The following is an 18,426-nucleotide window of genomic DNA, read 5'->3' as shown; positions in this document are numbered from 1 at the left end:
ATGGAGGTCTTGGTTCATACCAGAAGGACAATTTTAGTATAAAATTTCTAATTTGAAGGTATTTCTTTAAGTGCCCTATAAAGGGTTAAATCACAGTGCATACAACTAACTAGGTCATTTTAATATAAATGGGTTATCCGTTTATATTACTGCTATATGTTATTGCAACCTTTGAAAAAAGTATTTATTATTTTTACTGAAGGTTTAATGATTTTCTTATACAGTTTGTACATCTTTTTGGGCCCCTATCAAGTCATGGGGCTCTTAGAATCACCCCATTTGGCGCCTCTGGATACAAATACCCCTGTTTGACAATTTACCTGTCTCATGACATACTTAAAATGCATTTGTAAATACTTGAATGTACACAAATCAGTGCAAAGGTCTTACGTGTCTGCAAAAGTATTATACTGATATAAAAGACATAACACTGGTTTATCCGTTGAATTTGGTGAACCAATAATACTTGAATGGTTTGTAGCTAAATATCAAGTACAAAGCCTGGAGAATTACTACTCTGGACTGCTTTAAAAGAATGTAAAAAGTCTGAATCATTAGAAATGAACATATAAAGAAAATGAGGGATGGCTGAAATCAATAAAATGGGTACTTATAGCAGACATTGCAGACTACCTGGACATTGTCCTGGCTATTACTGACAATTGTAGTTAGATTACCTGTTTTGGAAGCAGACAATCTTAACCAACTAAGCATATAAAGTATAGCAAACTGATATAATCTGGACAACTTTTGTTCTGTCTGAGTAAATACTAACTCCAAATCATTTATACAGCAATAATTTAGCGTTAGAACCTGACATATTCTTTAGATTCCTTTAAATACATCCCAGAAGAAAAAACTGTGCAATCATAAACTTTGGTTTTAGATTTCAAACCCTTAAAGCTGAGAGGTTATGCCCTCTGCTTGCCTCAAGTGTCCCAATCCACTTAATTTAGAACTTTAATGTTAGTAGAAGCAGCATAAGTTTGACACATACACTGTTTTTTTTTATGGTTTAAATTATTCTATTTTCCCTCAGGCATAGATAGCTTGTGAAACAACTAAAAGAAAAGAAGAGAAAATGCTCTACTAAAGTAAAACAACCACAAAACATACTGAGACAGCTGTGGTTTTGGGTATTAATCTGTGGACCTTGCAGGTATTTGGCATAACTTGTATACACATCTGTATGTGGTCAGTTTATGACCTGGTTTCAGCTCCAGTGTGTTTTGGCTTGTTTAGCATAATTTTTTTGTTGAGATTTTGAAACTATTTGGAGGGATTTTCCCTGTTTGTTATCTTTATGTATCTTCCAGTAATGTGGGCATTACTGTAGGTCTCCTATGTTTCCTGTTCATCCTTATAAGGTTGTTTTGTCTAATTTTGGTTATATTGTATCTCTGGGTCTGAATGATTTTTAAACTTTTATTGTTGCTTTTAGTCTGATTTAATTGATTTTTCTGGGGTCTTCCCATTTAACTTCTCATCTAAACTCTCTTTGTTGCCATTTTTCAGTTTTTCATGAGTTTGTGTCTCTGGAAATGTGTGAATCCATTTCTGCTGTTTTTATTGGCACTTTCTGTTTCATAATGGTCCTTTCACATCTCAGTTTTGTTACTAGATATTCCTATGAGGCCACTGTTGCACGTATCTTGCACTTAAAGATTTGTTCCACTTTGAACCTCAATGTAACCCTTTTACTTTATTTTGTGGTTGCCTGCTTTGAATTATCTTGACATTTTGAATTAATGTTTTTTTTTTTTTTTTATAATCTAATTTTGGTTGCTCTTAATGGCATAACAGCTCACCGATCTATGCCAAAACATCAGTTTATTGATCAAAAATGTAATACTACTGATCCAAATAGAAAATATCATTAAATATTAATACAGTCTTTATTTGCAATGCACTTAAGAAAGAGCACAGTTTCCATTTACTTTGTTCTTCTAACGACCAAATCATCTTATGGTAATTTTATGAGAAACATGTTGATATCTGAAGGCTCAAATATATATATTCCTTCAATTTTATTTACATAATGTGAAACTTTAAAAGTTCAAATTACAGAATATGCCAGAGTAATTTTGTAGAAAGCATTGATTGTCATTCAAATGTCTAATTTAGTTTAGTAATGAAGCTACATTTTGATACGTTAATCATTGCTTTTTTGTGCTTTGACATGGATGAAAATGATTGTGTTAAATCAGCATGTGAGATTACATCAATCACTGCCTCCCAAATCAGAGTTAAATTGTGCCATAATTTCTGATATCTGCAAAAGTGGAAATTATCCACTGATCAAGCTTGATCATCATTTCCCTTGATCAAGGTAAATATGAAGTAATGATAACACAGTAACGAAGAAAGTTGAGTATATATGTTAATGAATCACACAGAATATTGAACAGTTGTAATATATGCAAATAACACTGTTAAGTGTTCTTGCAGCAAACTGCATATAATATTGCTGCTTAATATACAAGAACACACAACTCTGAAGCAAGGCCGGATTATCCAATGGGCATTATGGGCACAGGCCCAGGGGCCCACACCCATTGGAGGCCCATGTGGGACCCACGTAGGGTATACACCAGCAGTTTTGAAATTAAACAAAATGTTTATAAAAGCCAGACAGTTACACCACAGTGTCTAGTGTATTGCTACTGGTACCATTGGCTGACAGATGTTAGAAATGTCCTATCACTCAAAATTTTATAATGTTATGGTGTGGAATGGGGCCCCTGGAACACTCTGGGCCCAGGGGCCTGTGCACTTTTAATCCGGCCCTGCTCCGAAGGCACCAGTGCATGTCTTCAGAGTTAAATCATGGTAAATATTTACTACTTATTGCAGAAATCTTAATGCAGTTCTTCATCTTCAGTTTCCACCATCAGTAATTCTTCTACAAACTGCATTGTATTTGTGACAGCATAAACTCTAATGAAGTTTTTAATAGGGTGGGAAAATCGAATCGAAAAATTGAAAATTTGGGATTTTTTTTGCTTCACAATTTTAAAACAATTTTTTATTCAAACAAATAAAAATAATCCACCGTAACTTTGTCATTTTTAATTGTTTTCATTGATCTTTTTACTTTTCTTCTTTGGCGTTATAGCAGCAGAATGATGGTCTGGCTACTGGGTTGTTTTTCCTAATTGAAATAAAGAAAAATGACGTGGAAAAAAAAGTTTTATACATTTATTTTGTTTTTAATCTTCAAAAATCAGCATTATCGATGAATTGTGAGAATCACAATTTAAATCGAATCGGCACCCCCCCAAAAAATCGGAATCGAATCGGGACAAAAGCATATGTCACAGCCCTAGTTTTTAATGTGGGTGTAATGTCCATCTAATAAGTAAGGGAACTGGTCCCTGTGGTTGTGATCCTGTCAGCAAAAATGAATGCACCTGCCAAACAGACCCACTGCCACTTGGGAGCGAGATAGACAGGGAGAGATAGACAGGGAGAAATGGCGCCTCGATGCTGCGCTCACTGAAGCAGTGTTTGGAGCCGGCTTGAGAGATTCTGTGAAGAAAGTCCAGAGTAGAAAAAAAACATGGTGAACACGAGGAAGAGCTCTCGGACGCGGAGCAATCCATTTATCACGAGGACGAGGTCGTCGTCGAGAAAGCAGCGAAACTCTGAGGTACATGTAACCCGGTTTCTTTTCTTTTGCCGGCGAGCTAGCTCTGGCTAGGTAGCTGTAGCATTGGCCTCAAGCTGCTCCAACTAATGTATTTGCTGCCAAGTACCAGCAGTATTCACACTGACACTCGTTCAGTCACACAGATATGCAGCAGAATATTTGAATGCGGGGTTTTGTTCGTGTGGCATTTGCACTGAAGCTACTGTGCAGCTGTCAAAATACAAGCTAGCGACATTAACTCCTTGCTAGCCACAAGTTGAGTTCCCTTTGTGTTTGGCAATTTTACCCGGCTCACTTGTTTCATCGTTGTCACCCCGAATTAGCCTTTAAATTGAGGCCAACTGAACATAGTATATTAGCAGTACTTCTTTGCATTGTATTGAAAGTAGCTACATGCACGTTTAATCCAATCTGAAGAGAGAAAGCATTAGTTAAGCTAGCGTTTATATGTGATAGCTAGCTACAGCTAGCTTACAGTGGGGGAAGGGAGTCCTGAGTCCACAACAGTTGGCTGGCTCAAGTCCCGTTTTTAGTAAGTCTGAACTTGGTGAACTTTCTGTTGTAAATAACCCCAGGGGCCATAGGGAGATTGTTTTTTTTACACTACGTGTTTATAAACGTCCCGTAAATGTTGCATAAATGCTTGTACGAAACGCTTAACAGATAGCTTTAGTGTTTACTCTGCTCCTCTGACCCACAAGCTGTCAGTCTTTGTCTCAAAATGTAAACAATGAGATGATGTAAGCCAGGAGGTCCTGTATCTGGTGCTGTATTTTTGCATCATGATAGGGTTGCATCGGATAAGCAACCCAGTTCGACCACCAGATACTTTGGGGATAAGCGATTGCAGATTTGAGTTTTAATTAGTTGTTAAAAGAGGCAGATTTGTGATTCAATAAGTTCAAGCTGTTCCTGCTGTTCAGCAGAGACTATGGACTGCAGCCAGGCTAATTAATGACTAGTTATACTACAAAAAAGGGCCATAAGGGTAATCGATCATGCCGGTTATATGGATCATACAAATGATTTATTTTTTGGAGTACGTTGCCACAAATTTTGTGACTTGGTTCAGTTTAAAATAGCTCAATTTATGTTCAAAGTTCAAAGTAAAAAGATGACATATAATACACAAAAGACTTTTAAAGACAGAGTTGCTTTGTACAATCTGAGAGGTAAAGCTGTGTTACAGAAACCATATGCACGCACCGCCCTAACAAGCAGATGTGTTATGGAGTAACTTTATAGAATGGACAAAATTATGTTTTAAAATTATGTAATAACATTGTTCAGTTTAAAAAATTGTACAAGAATTTTTTTTGGAATAAATATAAAAAAGAAGAAAATTCATTATTTATTTTGCTGCTTTATATTTTGCCATCTGGCTGATGACTTTCAGTATGTAAACTGTATATAGTCATATAACTATATGAATTAAAGACTGTAAACACAAATGTGCATCCTTGTTTTGTATTGTACATGTGTTTGAGATAAAAAAAAAAAATCTCATGATAGTGCAGTCTGTGATTGAGCAGGTCAAACTTTAGATTTACTGTTCTAACATGGTGTCACATTTATTAGACTGGTTTGTTTGCAGTATGCTGACCTTGTATTTGGAGAAGCTGCTGTTTTGTGATGGCATTTGCTAAATAAGGATTTCAAGGTGCACATTTTTGGCAACCTGCATGCATTTTGTGTGTTTTGAGTACAACCTGCACCTTTTCTTTTCTTCTGGATTTATCTTCCTGTCAGACAAACTCCTCTGCTGTCACATTTGCTTCTGACAGCAATGACAAATGTTTCTCATATCAGCAGAAAAGTTTAGCTGTGAAAGATGTGTGCACCAAGGACATATTTCTGGTTGATGTGATCCATGTAATGCTTGATTAAAAGTTGTCTAGTCTCCATGATGCTGTGTGATACATTTAATTGATTCTTGCTGTGATTTGACCTTTTTTAAAAAAATTAAAAAAAAAGTAGATAGATAAAGGTGTATTTCTGTGCAGGAATTTGCTGAATTGTGTCTTTAGGTTTGGTATCAGATCTTGGTGAAGTGCCAGTCTTGTATTTTCTCCTGTCTTGTTCTTTAAAATGTGTGTGATTTTGTTCAACAGAAGGAACCCAGCAGTGATGCAAGCAGTCCCAGCAGCCCAAGGTTGGCACCTCCTCCCAAACGGACACGGCGGCAGACGACCTCTGAGCCAAGCTCCAGTGACACTTCCCCATCCCCACAGGCAAAGACCCAGAAGGTCAGCTGGGGTCTTCCCACATACCGGACCAGGTCAGTTTCATTGTGCTGCTCACTCTTTTCATCTGTTTCGCAATCACTGGAACAAAAAAAGCTTGAAAAGTAGTATTATTCATTCTGTCTTCTGCACAGATTTCATTCATATTTGTAAATTCTGTTTCTGTTTCTAGGTTATCCTCTCGCAGAATGCAAAATGGGCATGGTAATGCCGTTCTGCTTGATTTTTCAAATTTTAAACCCACATGCATTTCACATGGATATGATAAACAAAAAAACTCATCTTAATTTCTTTGTACACTGCAGCCCATTTGGGTCACCGGAATGAGGAAAGTGGAGGGGGAGATCACTCCCATATGAACGGCCATGTGGAGCTGAAAAGGAGCTGCCGGGTGAAGAAGAGCCAATTTGAACACCTCAATCAGAGCCTGCTGTTTGACCAACTGGTTAACAGGTAGCAGGCAGTTTATTACTTTAAAACTCAGCACGCTGGACTTATTTTACTTTATGTTTTAGATCCACCTGCTGAATGAAACCCAGCTAAATGTATCAACAATACTCCACTGTAGATTGTTTATATCCTATAATCTGAAGGTGTGACATCATGTGTTGCTTTGCTTGTACATCTCCAGCACCGCTGAGGCTGTTCTCCAGGAGATGGACAACATCACCAGCATCAGGCAGAGCCGTGAAGTGGAGCGACTTCGCATGTGGACCAGAGACACTGAGGAGGTGAGCACGATTCTGCCGGCAGATGTTCGCCGCTCCCTGATGCTGCATGTTGGCCGCACATTTATGTCTTCTTTCCGACTACATTTATCTCTTCTTTCAGGAGAACATGGACATGTATTCCAGGGTGAAACGCAGGAAATCCATGCGCAGGAGCACTTTCAACCTGCCTGCACACCACAAAGCCATGAGCAAAGCGGAGGATGAAGAGGAGGAGGAGGAGGAGGACGAGGAAGGGACTGGAGGTACATTCTCTGCACGTTTCTATGTATGAATCGGGAACATATGAAATCTTCAGGATGTTCTAATTCTTTAAAGGTTGAATGTGGAAGTGCAACAAAATTTAACCTTGAATGTATTATCTTTGCAAAAATACAATGATCTAGTTTGTTTGTCAGGCTGTTGTCATAACATAGAAGTGCAATTTTACACAATTATTATTATATTGTGACCTTACAAAGCAATTACAAGTATTTTACACAGTGAAACTGAAGCCATTCAGAACTAAAAAAAGAAGTTTGGTCCTTTGTTAAAACTACAGACTGTTTTTATAATTTCCATCTGGTTGTAACTTTGGAAACATACCCTTTAATTTTTCAGAGTCTCATGGTGAGGAAGAGGAGGAGGATGCAGAGGATGATGACGAAGATGATGAAGGAGACGAAGCGGAAGAGGCGGGGGAGGAAAATGACAGGCGTTACAACCTGAGGCAGCGTAAAACGGTGCAGAGATACGAGGCACCACCTATCGGTAATTAGTGCTTTTTAATTTCCCAAACCTCTCATTGAAACGTTAATCATTTGTGTCTCAGGTTTGTTAAGTCATCACCATCCACTTTGTTTCCTCAGAGCCTGTGAACAGAAAACAGAGCAACCCCTCGCTTTTTGACACCCATAGATCCCCAGCAAGAAGAAGCCATATAAGGTGGGCAGGCGTTTGGAAAGCTTTACTCTGGAGATGAATATTTAACCTTCTGCTTTTCATTTTCTGCTAATAAAGTCTGAATGGTACCAATGACATGATGCAATATTGAGTCTAGTTTGTCGCGTTTTTCCAGAGTGAAGAAACACGCCATTCACAGCAGCGACACGACCTCCTCTTCTGACGAAGAGCGTTTTGAGCGGAGAAAAAGCAAGAGCATGACTCGGGCTAGGAACAGGTGCTGTTTTCTCTTACATCCTTCTTTTAGCTGCTTCTGTTCTACTGGAGGCTTTTGTTTTCTAAAGAATAACATCTTTGAAGTGATGACGGCGGCCGTAACTTTCAGCTATTGCTTTATCCTTTTGTCTTTTAAATTTGGTTTAATCTTCACATTATGTCAGAAGAGACTTAAGTGAATCTTCAAACAAAATTTGACACCTATATCAAAGGAACTACAGGTGTTTTATCTCTTTGATGTGATTACTTATTAGTAACTTCTTTCAACAGATGTTTGCCCATGAACCTGACAGCAGAGGACCTGGCTAGCGGTGTGCTGCGTGATCGAGGGAAAGTGGGTGCTAGCTTGGCTGATGTGGACCCCATGAACCTCGACAATACAGTGAGTGTGACACCTTATGAGAAGTTGTACAGTTGTAAGCTTACAACTTGGATTTATTCTGGTGTGTAAGCGGCGACTGAGATGACTTTTTACAGACAGACTTCCTGTCTAAAGGTCTGTCAGTGATGATCAGAAGATTTAAGATGGGTGTGTTTGCTCTGTAGGTGCGATTTGACAGCGTGGGTGGCCTCAATAATCACATTCAGTCGTTAAAGGAGATGGTCGTGTTTCCTCTGCTCTATCCTGAGATCTTTGAGAAATTTAAGATTCAGCCTCCCAGGTGAGAAAAGTTTGTTTGCTCTGATGACATCACATATGAACTTTTATCAAGTTAAGTCACATGCTGATGTAGTTGGTGAAGGCGATAGAAAGCATTAAATGAAGACAAAAAGGTGAAATAGATATTTGAATATTCCAAGCATATATTATTTATAAACAACAGGATGAAATATTATTTTGAAAAGAAGTCTTATTAAATGCAGAAAGTGGTGAACCTTGCAGTTCTGTAAACACGTGTCCTTTGTTCTCCTTTGCCTTTTTAGAGGGTGTTTGTTCTACGGGCCACCAGGGACAGGAAAGACCCTGGTTGCACGAGCGCTTGCCAACGAGTGCAGCCAGGGAGACAGGAAGGTTGCCTTCTTCATGAGAAAAGGAGCCGACTGCCTCAGCAAGTGGGTCGGAGAGTCGGAACGGCAGCTCCGCCTGCTCTTTGACCAGGTGCGGCAGCACATATAAGAATGACTGATTGTCACTGTTGACACAAGTTGGTTGTTTTAAAAGATACAGAAAAACCGCAGCTCCTTCTTGTATGATGGATTATGTAACTACAATATAATAATACCGTATTAATAAAAACAAAAACAAGCTTCGGCCAACCTTTTTAAACCCAATTTTTCATTAAGTACATGGTTGCCATGGAGTTTGACCTGATATTCTTATTTATTTTTTTATCAGGCTTACCTGATGAGGCCATCCATCATTTTCTTTGATGAGATTGACGGTTTGGCTCCTGTTCGCTCCAGCAGGCAAGACCAGATACACAGGTAAGGTTCATGTGCTTGGAACCATCAGAGATGGTGAAACTGGTTTGAGTTGATGTTCATATGAAGAGAAAGATTTTCAGGGTGTGGACATCAGTAACAAGTGGATGATGATCTGTACAAAATACAGCAGCTCACATCATTACAGTGACCTCATCTACTTCCCACATCACACCTGTGCTACAGAACTTCCACCGGGTCCTCATTGTCAGGGCCAAATGAGTCTTAAAGCCTATCTGACCTCCGTTTTCCTGTCTGTACCCTCAGATCTTCTACATCTATCCATCCCTCTGTTCCTCCTGTTAGCTTTAGCACAGTGGGTGAGGGAGAGCATTTAGCTGCTCTGCCCCCCAGCTATGGAAATCACTACCCCATGATCTACGCAAAATTAGTTCACTTCCGCACCTTTAGTCACAGCTAAAATCCCACCTGTTCAGGCTTGCCTTACTTCTCTCAATAGGCAGGCCTGGGCTGTGTCATCAGTTAATATTTGTTTTGACGTTTCATCTGTTTTTTTTTTTTAAATTTTATTTATTTATTTATTTTTTGTTAAATATGCTATTTATTGTCTATTTTTGTTGTTTTGCGCCGTTTTTATCTGTACAATGACCTTGAGTCCCTAGAAAGATGCCTATAAATAAAATGCATTATTATTAATTATGTTTATATTTTTCAAAGTGAGTTACAATTGTCGAGAAGATACTGAGACTTCAGCCAAACACAGCTCACAGTTTTCTTTAGTATGTAGTGCTGCTGACAGCTGTAGTACACAATTTAGATGAAAATCCTCTGCCACTCGTACAGTGGTGAACGGCAAATGTTTTGTTTTGTTGTACAATCTTAAGCCGCTCCTGTCGCCACTAAGTCCTTCCTTTAGGTGGTAGAGGCTTACTGCAGTTTGGTGTGACACCGCCAGCATTGCAAATCTGATCACAAACGATACCGGCTGTTACTCTTGATTCTTGCTTTGTTTGTTCATTCGGGGTTGGGCAAGAGCTGCGCTGGAAATCGGAAGAGTTTCACTTCTTATTTAGACTTTGTTGGGGAGGATTGGGAAGTACATACTCACAGTTGATCATGACTAAAGGAATACAGTTAAATAATATTTATTCAGGGGGGCGAATGGCAATGACATTCTGGACCACATTTATTCACACAGCACACTTTAGAAACGATTTCAGCCATGCTGTGTAGACGCATCCACAGAGCTGCAGCCAACAACCTGACACTGTTTAGTATGCGTGTTTGATAGACTTTGTCTGTGTACTACTTCCAGAAATAAGTCCTTGTTTATTTGGCTTGTGTTGTTCTAGTCTTGTTCTTGTACATGTGTGTGTATGTTTCTGCTGTTGTATGGTTTAGATTTAGCTTTTATGTTCTAGTAGTTTTGCAAGGCTGTTTTTATAAGTAGCACGCTTTATGTCTAAAAGTGTATGTTCTGTTCCCTCTGGCTCAGTTCTATTGTGTCCACACTGCTGGCCTTGATGGACGGCTTGGACAGTCGTGGGGAGATAGTTGTCATCGGTGCTACAAACAGACTTGACTCTATCGACCCGGCACTCAGGAGGCCTGGACGCTTTGACCGGGAGTTTCTGTTCAGCCTACCCAACAAGCAGGTAAGACTTAAAGAAACCTTCATGCTGTAACACGTCTGTCCTTTTTCCTTATTGTTGTTTCCAGGCACGTGGAAGCCCCTCATATGGGGGGCATTATTGTGTCAAAGATGACATTTAATTGCATAGAAAACTCCATATAGTTGCAGCTTTACTTGTCACCACTCGTACTTAACGCAAGCATTAGCTGAGCAGCTCATAGTATTTACATCTCCTTTACTTATGGATGGAGTGAAAGCTTTCATTTTACTGCTGTTTGTTTTGATTTCATAAGAAAAAGTCAAAACAGATGCTGTTTAGCTTTCAAGAAAGTTATTCAAATTAAAGTACTTATTTGGATGAATTTGCGTTTTGAAAATCTTGTTGCTCGCACCGTGGGGAGGGCTTGTTTTTCCTGCTGTGCATTTTACAACGTTACACTTGAATAAATGTAGCATTAAATCAGATAAACAGCTCAGTGTTGGTTGACTCCTCCCCATGAAGCAAGTCTTATGGGTCATCTTGCTTCATATACTTGCACAGCAAGATCAGTGGTGATCAAAAGCTAATCTGCAAGCTGATTACTAGTAAGTTAATATGCAGATAGCCTCCACTCCACATGGTCTTAGATTCTGAGGCATCTGAGGCAAAATAAATGGGAGGGCTTTCTTTTCATCTGCTGTGCGTTACACAGTTAGTTAAAGGGGTTTGTTTGTGTATTATGTGTTCTTTCAGGTTGTTTGTTGTGCACTTTAATTTATTTGCTGCTAATTTACGCTTTCTTGGCTCTCTAAACCCGTTTTGTTTCCTTCAAGGCCAGAAAGCAAATTTTGGAGATTCACACAAGGGACTGGAATCCCAAACTGGCTGAGCCATTTCTAGATGAACTTGCAGAAAAATGTGTCGGTAAGAGTGATGCAAGTTGCAAATTTTAAGCCTCATTCAGAGCAGAGCTTCGTGTTTAAACACCTACTGGGCATAGCACTCATTTGTTTTTTTTGTTTTTTTTATCAAGCCGCCACAGAGCGTGCGTTTTGTATTGTCGGTGCCAAATGAGTCTTAATGAAGCCAAAATGAGCAAAACAAATTACTGACTGCTTTACTGATCTCCCTTGATCCCAGGCTACTGTGGTGCTGACATCAAAGCACTTTGCACAGAGGCAGCCTTGATGGCGCTGCGCCGCCGCTATCCCCAGATCTATGGCAGCAGCGTCAAACTGAAGCTGGATGTCACCTCCATCGTCCTGGGGCCTGGTGACTTCAGCAAGGCAATGAGGACAATCGTCCCGGCCTCCCAGAGGGCTCTGGCTCCCGCAGGTCGAGCCCTGTCCCCTACCCTCAGGCCCTTGTTGGCCAGCTCTTTCTCCGTGGTGCTGAAAGCTCTGCTCAGAGTCTTCCCTCATGCTCAGTGTACTGACAGGGACAACACACAAGGTAAGGATCTGTTTATTTGCCCTCTCTCACTCAGTTTCAGTCTTTTTTGTTAGCTTGCTTTCCTGTTGGCAGATTGGAACGACCTCTTACTTTTCTCAGCTTTATGTTGCTCTCACACACTGATCATACAGTTTGTGGTCACCCTTGTATTTCGAGGTGGTAGCACAGAGATTGGATAACTCATCATCGTGTGGGCACTTCAATAACTCAACTCCCACTCCAGTTCACAGTGGAGCGTTTACAGCAGATTAGGCTTAATGGAGCACTTCACCAATAGGGAGGTTGCTTGTACAAGTTGTATTTCTTGCAACCAAATAATGACACATTTTCCCTGGACTCCTTTAAATAGTCATTACATCACCTCTGCTATGTAAGGTCTGTTTACATGTCCTCTCCTTTTAGTCAGATGCTCTCATCATCATCAGTAATGGGATTCCTTTTAACAATCAAACTTTAAAGAAACAAACTTTTGCTGCCTTTTGAAGCTGCTTGTACTGCGTTCTTCTTTGTGAAAGGCGGTGACAATCATCTGCTTGAAGAGGACTTGTACAGCGATGATGACAATGAGGACTGCTCTGCCTCCATTTATGAAGTCCACCCCGCTGCATCTCCAAAGAGTCAGCTCTCCTCTTCCACAACGCACAGACCCTTCCTCCATTTTTCTTCGTGAGTTCTGAAAAAACAAGTTTCTATGCGGAAACTTTTTGTGGAATTGCAGTTGTCGTCCTAGCAGAAGGTGTGTGTGTATAAATGACAGGATTCAGAGACAAATATAGCTCAGTGCCTGCGGGACTTCTTTGGAAATGGTGAACATACTGTATATAAACATGACTGAGGTGCTGCAGGGACGTTGACCTATGCATGTCTGTTTGGAAAACCATCACTCCACAGTTTCAGAACTTTTTTTTTTTTTTTTGTCTAAAACGTGTTGGCAGTAAAAAGATTAGGCAGATTGAGTCTGCAGATAAATAACCTCTTATTGCATCAGCTCAGCTGTACAATTTAAAAATTTGCAAATATGTTTTGTTTCTCTGATTCACTGCTTTGTATTCATGGCCAAAGCACTTTGTTCTTATTCTTTCTGACCACTAAACCTACCATGTCTTAGGGCTGCTCGATTATGGCAAAAATTATAATCACGATTATTTTGACTGAAATTGAGATCTCGATTATTTAACACGATTATCCTTTTATCTTTAACAACATGATTTTTTTTAAAACATTAAACTGTGACTTCTAAAAAAAAAAAAAAAATTCTTTTGGATTCCACATGAGACTGCGCGTCGTGATGTTGACTCCGCGTCGGGCATTGTAACCGTCTAATGCACGGTTCCGAGTTGCTGAATCCACATATACCATGGTCCCACACAGGAAACAGTTTATAACAAATTAGTATTTCTATTCTGCATTTGCTGAAGTATAGGAACTATTTTACGTTGGCCTTGATGTACGTTTCATGCAAAACAACTGCTGTCAGGCTACAGCGCGTTTCTCTCATCCACCTGTTAAAAGACAGCTGATCTGAACCAGCTGATTAACGCGTTGCTATGGTAACACCCCGTGACGCAGGAATATTACAGTGTTTAACTCACTGAACTACGTGTGCGTTTATACAAAAATAATGCAGCCAGATCTCACTGACAATGGTATAAACTATGTTGTTGTGAACTTCCACAACCTACTGCAGTTATTCTACATCGACCTGCAGCCGGAGCCGACTGAGACTGGCCGCCTGGGACTGCTTTAGGACGGGAGAGGCTCCCGCTGCTCGTTCCTTACAGTAACCGCAGAACAATATGTGCCTTCAAGTCAGTCGCCAATACACCAGAAACGTCTCCAACAACTTCAGTAAAAGTTGCTCGATTTGTCGCTAGTCACTTTTACCCAAAAAAGTCGCCAGATTTAGCGAGGAAGTCACCAAGTTGGCAGCAGTGTCTGAATAAAACTAAAGCGGCTGTGGGAGGACTTTACAGCCCAGCGCTGCAATGCCAGAGACGCTCGATTAGCAACTTGAGACAGCAGGAGAGGAAACTGCAAAGAGAAAAATAATCGCACCCTTTTATTTTTATGATCGTTGCAAACCCAGATCGTAATGGAGATAAAAATCCGATTAATCGCCCGGCCTTACCGTGTCTGTCTGCGACACATTAAATAAGAGACGGCAGGGTTTGAATGTTTTTATTTTATTATGTTTTAATTCAAGCGGCTTGAAAAATGTTAACATTTTTTCTTAATTGGAACCTGACAGTCGGAGGATGCAGACAGAAAGGTGACGACAATAGAAATGTTTGGTCCTGTTAGTCCCATCCCAAAAAGAAATGCTGATTCATGACAGAACAGAGCTGTTTAAGGATGAAGTGTCTCCTGTCTCATGTTTCTGGTCTAAAATGCAGCACTTGAGGTTAAAACCATGTTAATTTATGACCCAACTCCTGTAATCCCTTCCCACTTTCCTCTGTTCACCCGTCCTGAGTGTAGCGTTGCTTCTACTGCCGTTGGTGGGAATTAATTGGTACTCTAGATGGAAAAAGTCAGTGTTTGTGCTCACATTGCATTGCAGTATGCCTCTTCTTCTTTACGATATTTAACACTTCATTAAAGTAGAAAATGGCTTTCAACCATTTCCTGATATTAACAATCAGTCAGGGACTTTGCCAGTAATGTCTGTCATTAGATTTTTTTTGTCAGATCTGCATGCATATTAACATGTGTGCAGCATACAATGTGCCAACCTCTTGTCTGCTTGTAGTTCTGCCCTCCAGCAGCCCACAGCGTACCGGCCTCGCCTGCTGCTGGCAGGGGCTCCAGGCTCAGGACAGAGCTCCCACCTGGCCCCTGCCTTGCTGCACCACCTGGACAAGCTACCAGTGCACCGGCTGGACTTGCCCACTTTGTACTCCGTCAGCGCCAAGACACCAGAGGAGTCCTGTGCTCAGGTGAAACCCCAAACTCCTACATGGAGGAGAAAATGCAGAAATATTTTGATTTTCTTTTTCTGTTTTTGTTTGAAATTTGTGAGTTGTTGAGAATCTGTTTGGATACAAGCAGCATTTAGAGCTCCACCACCGGGTTTGCAGGTTTTCCGTGAGGCCCGCCGGAGCGTGCCCAGCGTAGTTTACATGCCACATATCTCAGAGTGGTGGGACACAGTCAGCGACACTGTGAAGAGCACCTTCCTCACCCTGCTGCAGGATGTTCCATCGTTCAGCCCTGTCCTCATCCTCTCCACTGCTGAGGCGCCGTACTCAAAGCTATCAGATGAGGTAAGTAGTCTGTATTCATGTACAAACACACAACCTATCTGACATTTTCAGATTTACCTTGAGGTCATGTTTACTTATTGTCGTTGCGTGCTGCTTTTGATGCCGTTGTATCCATGATGTGAGACTGGAGGCTGTGTCCAGATGGTTTTAGATGTGCTATTGGAGGCAAAAAGATGATTCTGAGCTTGTTGTCATTCTTTCTTTGTGCTGATATACACATGCTGACAGGGTGTCACAATCACAAAGGTCATATACCCTTCATTTTTTTTATTCTATTTTGGCTTCATTGCTGTTTTTGTTATTTATCTGGCCGCCCAGTATCATCCCTGGGTGTGCACTGCCTGCTTTTTCATATTTCTTGTGTTATTATTGCTTTTAATTTTTATTGGATTGTCATAGTCGCTATGCAATTTTTCCATTTTGACATGTTTGTTTTGTATGTTTAAAGTTTAATTTAAGCATTTAGAACTGGCAACACCGCACACCCGGGATGGGCAAAAACAAAACAAAACAAAAAAAACACTCACTGTTTCAATCATTATTCAAAATGCCCCCCAGCTGGCTTCCACTGATGGTACTTGTACATTTAGTCCCTCATGTCCAGCAGACAGAGAAGTTGATTTCACATCAGTTTTCAGCAGAATAGAGCTCAAATAGGGGCTGCACGGTGGAACAGTGGTTAGCCACTGGTTCGATCCTAGGGTTTGGTCAGTGGCCTTTCTGTGTGGAGTTTGCATGTTCTCCCTGTGTATGCGTGGGTTCTCTCCGGGTACTCTGGCTAATTGGTTACTCTTTCCCATAGGAGTGAGTGTGAGTGTGAGCGTGAGCGTGAGCTGCTGTTCGTCTCTGTGTGGCCCTGCGAGCTGTCCAGGGTGTAACCTGCCTGTTGCCCAAAGCCAGCTGGGATAGGCGCCAGCTTTCCCGCGATCCTGAATGGTTCAGAAAATGAATGAATGAATAAAGCTCAAATATTTGGCCTCTTTTGGTTTTTTGGAGATGTGGTTTGCATACATCTCTGCTCACCTACAGCATCATAAAACTGTTTCTTCAGTTTTGGTTTGACGGTTTTTTATAATGGGGAGATGATGAACACTGACTCATCAAACTCCAAAGCTTTCACCTTCAACAAAACTGAAGGGAAGCATGTTTTCAGCTGCCTTCTTCAACATGTGATCAACTGTTTCCGCTACGATGAAACTTTGCTTGGTGACAAATCTGGCCACTGACTGCTGGTTTGTAACTGGACCTCCTGTTCAGTACCTCACTTTCAAATAACTGTGAAAGACCTTTGGTGTGCTGACTTCGCCTGGCAGAGGTTGCACTGGACCTCTTTCTTTAGTTTCTTGAACTTAATGTAGATTTTTTTTGGTGTCTTTGACTCTACAAGTTTCTTATCTCTGTGTTCCGCTTGCATTGGATCTGACAGCGTCGGACACTTTGCTCCACAGACTAAACATAGTGAAGCCTTTTTGTCTTCTTCATTTTCATGCCGCTTATCCGGGGTCGGGTCACAGGGGCAGCAGCCTAAGCAGGGAAGCCCAGACTTCCCTCTCCCCAGCCACATTTGCCAACTCTGCGGGGGGGATCCCGAGGCGTTCCCAGGCCAGCCGAGAGATGTAATCCCTCCAGCGTGTCCTGGGTCTTCCCTGGGGTCTCCTCCCAGAGGGACGTGCCTGGAACACCTCACCAGGGAGGCGTCCAGGAGGCATCCTGACCAGATGCCCGAGCCACCTCAACTGGTTCCTCTCGATGCGAAGGAACAGCGGCTCTACTCTGGGCCCCTCCTGGATGACCGAGCTCCTCACCCTATCTCTGAGGGAGAGGCCGGCCACCCTGCGGAGGAAACCCATTTCAGCCGCCTGTATACGAGATCTCGTTCTTTCGGTCACGACCCACAGCTCATGATCATAGGTGAGGGTAGGAACGTAGATGGACTGGTAAATCGAGAGCTTCGCCTTCTGGCTCAGCTCCTTCTTCACCACGACAGACCGGCACAGAGTCCGCATTACTGCAGACGCCGCACCGATCCGTCTGTCGATCTCGCGCTCCATCCTTCCCTCACTCGTGAACAAGACCCCGAGATATTTAAACTCCTCCACTTGAGGCAGGACCTGACTCCCGACCCGGAGAGGGCAATCCACCCTATTCCGGCTAAGGACCATGGTCTCATGGTCTTTTTGTTCTCTCGGATTTTTTGGTGGTTGGAAAATGTCTCTGCAAATTGACATCCCCTTGTGTTGGTGGTAAAGCGTCGCTACTTGGTGCATGTTAAAACAAGAGCATCCCTACTTTACATTGCAGAGTGACAAGTTACATTGATGCTTGTTAATTATTAGGTGATTGGAACAAACTGTATTTATGAATCAGACTTGGCAGCTTTGGTTACTTTAGATTTAGACATTTTTCTATGCAAACACAAAACAGGAAGCACATGATGGGACAAAACCCATCCAAGCCGTGTCTGTGTGAAGACATGGGCCAGCAGGACGAAATAAAATGAGTAAAATGAAATAAAAACTACTTTATTAATCCCCAAAGGGAAGTCTTACAACCTAATAAAGGAGGATATTGAGATTGTCCTCAGGCAGGGCTGGCTTGTGCTTTGTCCTCCGTTTAATTGTCTTGTGCTTTATAGTGCGTTTTCATTATTGTAATGAAGATTGTGGAGCTGCTCACTGGGATGTTCTGGCATGGATCTAATGCATAGTAGCCAGGTGGAAGCTGCAGTAATTAAACAAATACTTAATATACAGTGATGTGTCTGGTGGAATCTCCTTTTGTGACAATCATCTGATTGACCAGTTGCAGGTTGTCTTGCGGGAACTTAGCATTTCTTCATCCACAATGGTTTTTACACTAGCAATAAATCTTTAGGAGATGCCTACACATGGAGATTAAACGTTGAGAAAAAGGTGAATGTGTTCATATCAGATATTA

At 41.2% G+C, this 18,426-nt stretch overlaps 1 protein-coding gene across 1 annotated transcript in view; it reads left to right on the top strand.

Annotated features, from left to right (window-relative positions):
• Window positions 1–3,473: 3,473 nt before the first annotated feature.
• Window positions 3,474–18,426, top strand: part of atad2b (ATPase family AAA domain containing 2B) — a 69,014-nt gene continuing 54,061 nt past the window's right edge. The window contains exons 1-19 of the mRNA XM_079255468.1: window positions 3,474–3,649; window positions 5,761–5,927; window positions 6,065–6,096; window positions 6,198–6,345; window positions 6,524–6,623; window positions 6,724–6,865; window positions 7,221–7,370; window positions 7,469–7,544; window positions 7,678–7,779; window positions 8,049–8,160; window positions 8,325–8,440; window positions 8,703–8,877; window positions 9,115–9,203; window positions 10,657–10,816; window positions 11,608–11,698; window positions 11,915–12,226; window positions 12,742–12,892; window positions 14,976–15,162; window positions 15,304–15,489. Coding sequence (XP_079111594.1) covers window positions 3,560–3,649; window positions 5,761–5,927; window positions 6,065–6,096; window positions 6,198–6,345; window positions 6,524–6,623; window positions 6,724–6,865; window positions 7,221–7,370; window positions 7,469–7,544; window positions 7,678–7,779; window positions 8,049–8,160; window positions 8,325–8,440; window positions 8,703–8,877; window positions 9,115–9,203; window positions 10,657–10,816; window positions 11,608–11,698; window positions 11,915–12,226; window positions 12,742–12,892; window positions 14,976–15,162; window positions 15,304–15,489 — 2,586 coding nt within the window. The 5' untranslated portion in view covers window positions 3,474–3,559. The remainder of the gene's footprint in view (window positions 3,650–5,760; window positions 5,928–6,064; window positions 6,097–6,197; window positions 6,346–6,523; window positions 6,624–6,723; window positions 6,866–7,220; window positions 7,371–7,468; window positions 7,545–7,677; window positions 7,780–8,048; window positions 8,161–8,324; window positions 8,441–8,702; window positions 8,878–9,114; window positions 9,204–10,656; window positions 10,817–11,607; window positions 11,699–11,914; window positions 12,227–12,741; window positions 12,893–14,975; window positions 15,163–15,303; window positions 15,490–18,426) is intronic.

This window comes from Telmatherina bonti (assembly GCF_933228915.1).
Source record: "Telmatherina bonti genome assembly, chromosome: 16".
Classification (NCBI taxonomy): Eukaryota; Metazoa; Chordata; class Actinopteri; order Atheriniformes; family Telmatherinidae; genus Telmatherina; species Telmatherina bonti.
Note: the sequence above shows the minus strand (reverse complement) of the source record. Positions and strands in the feature narration are given on the sequence as shown.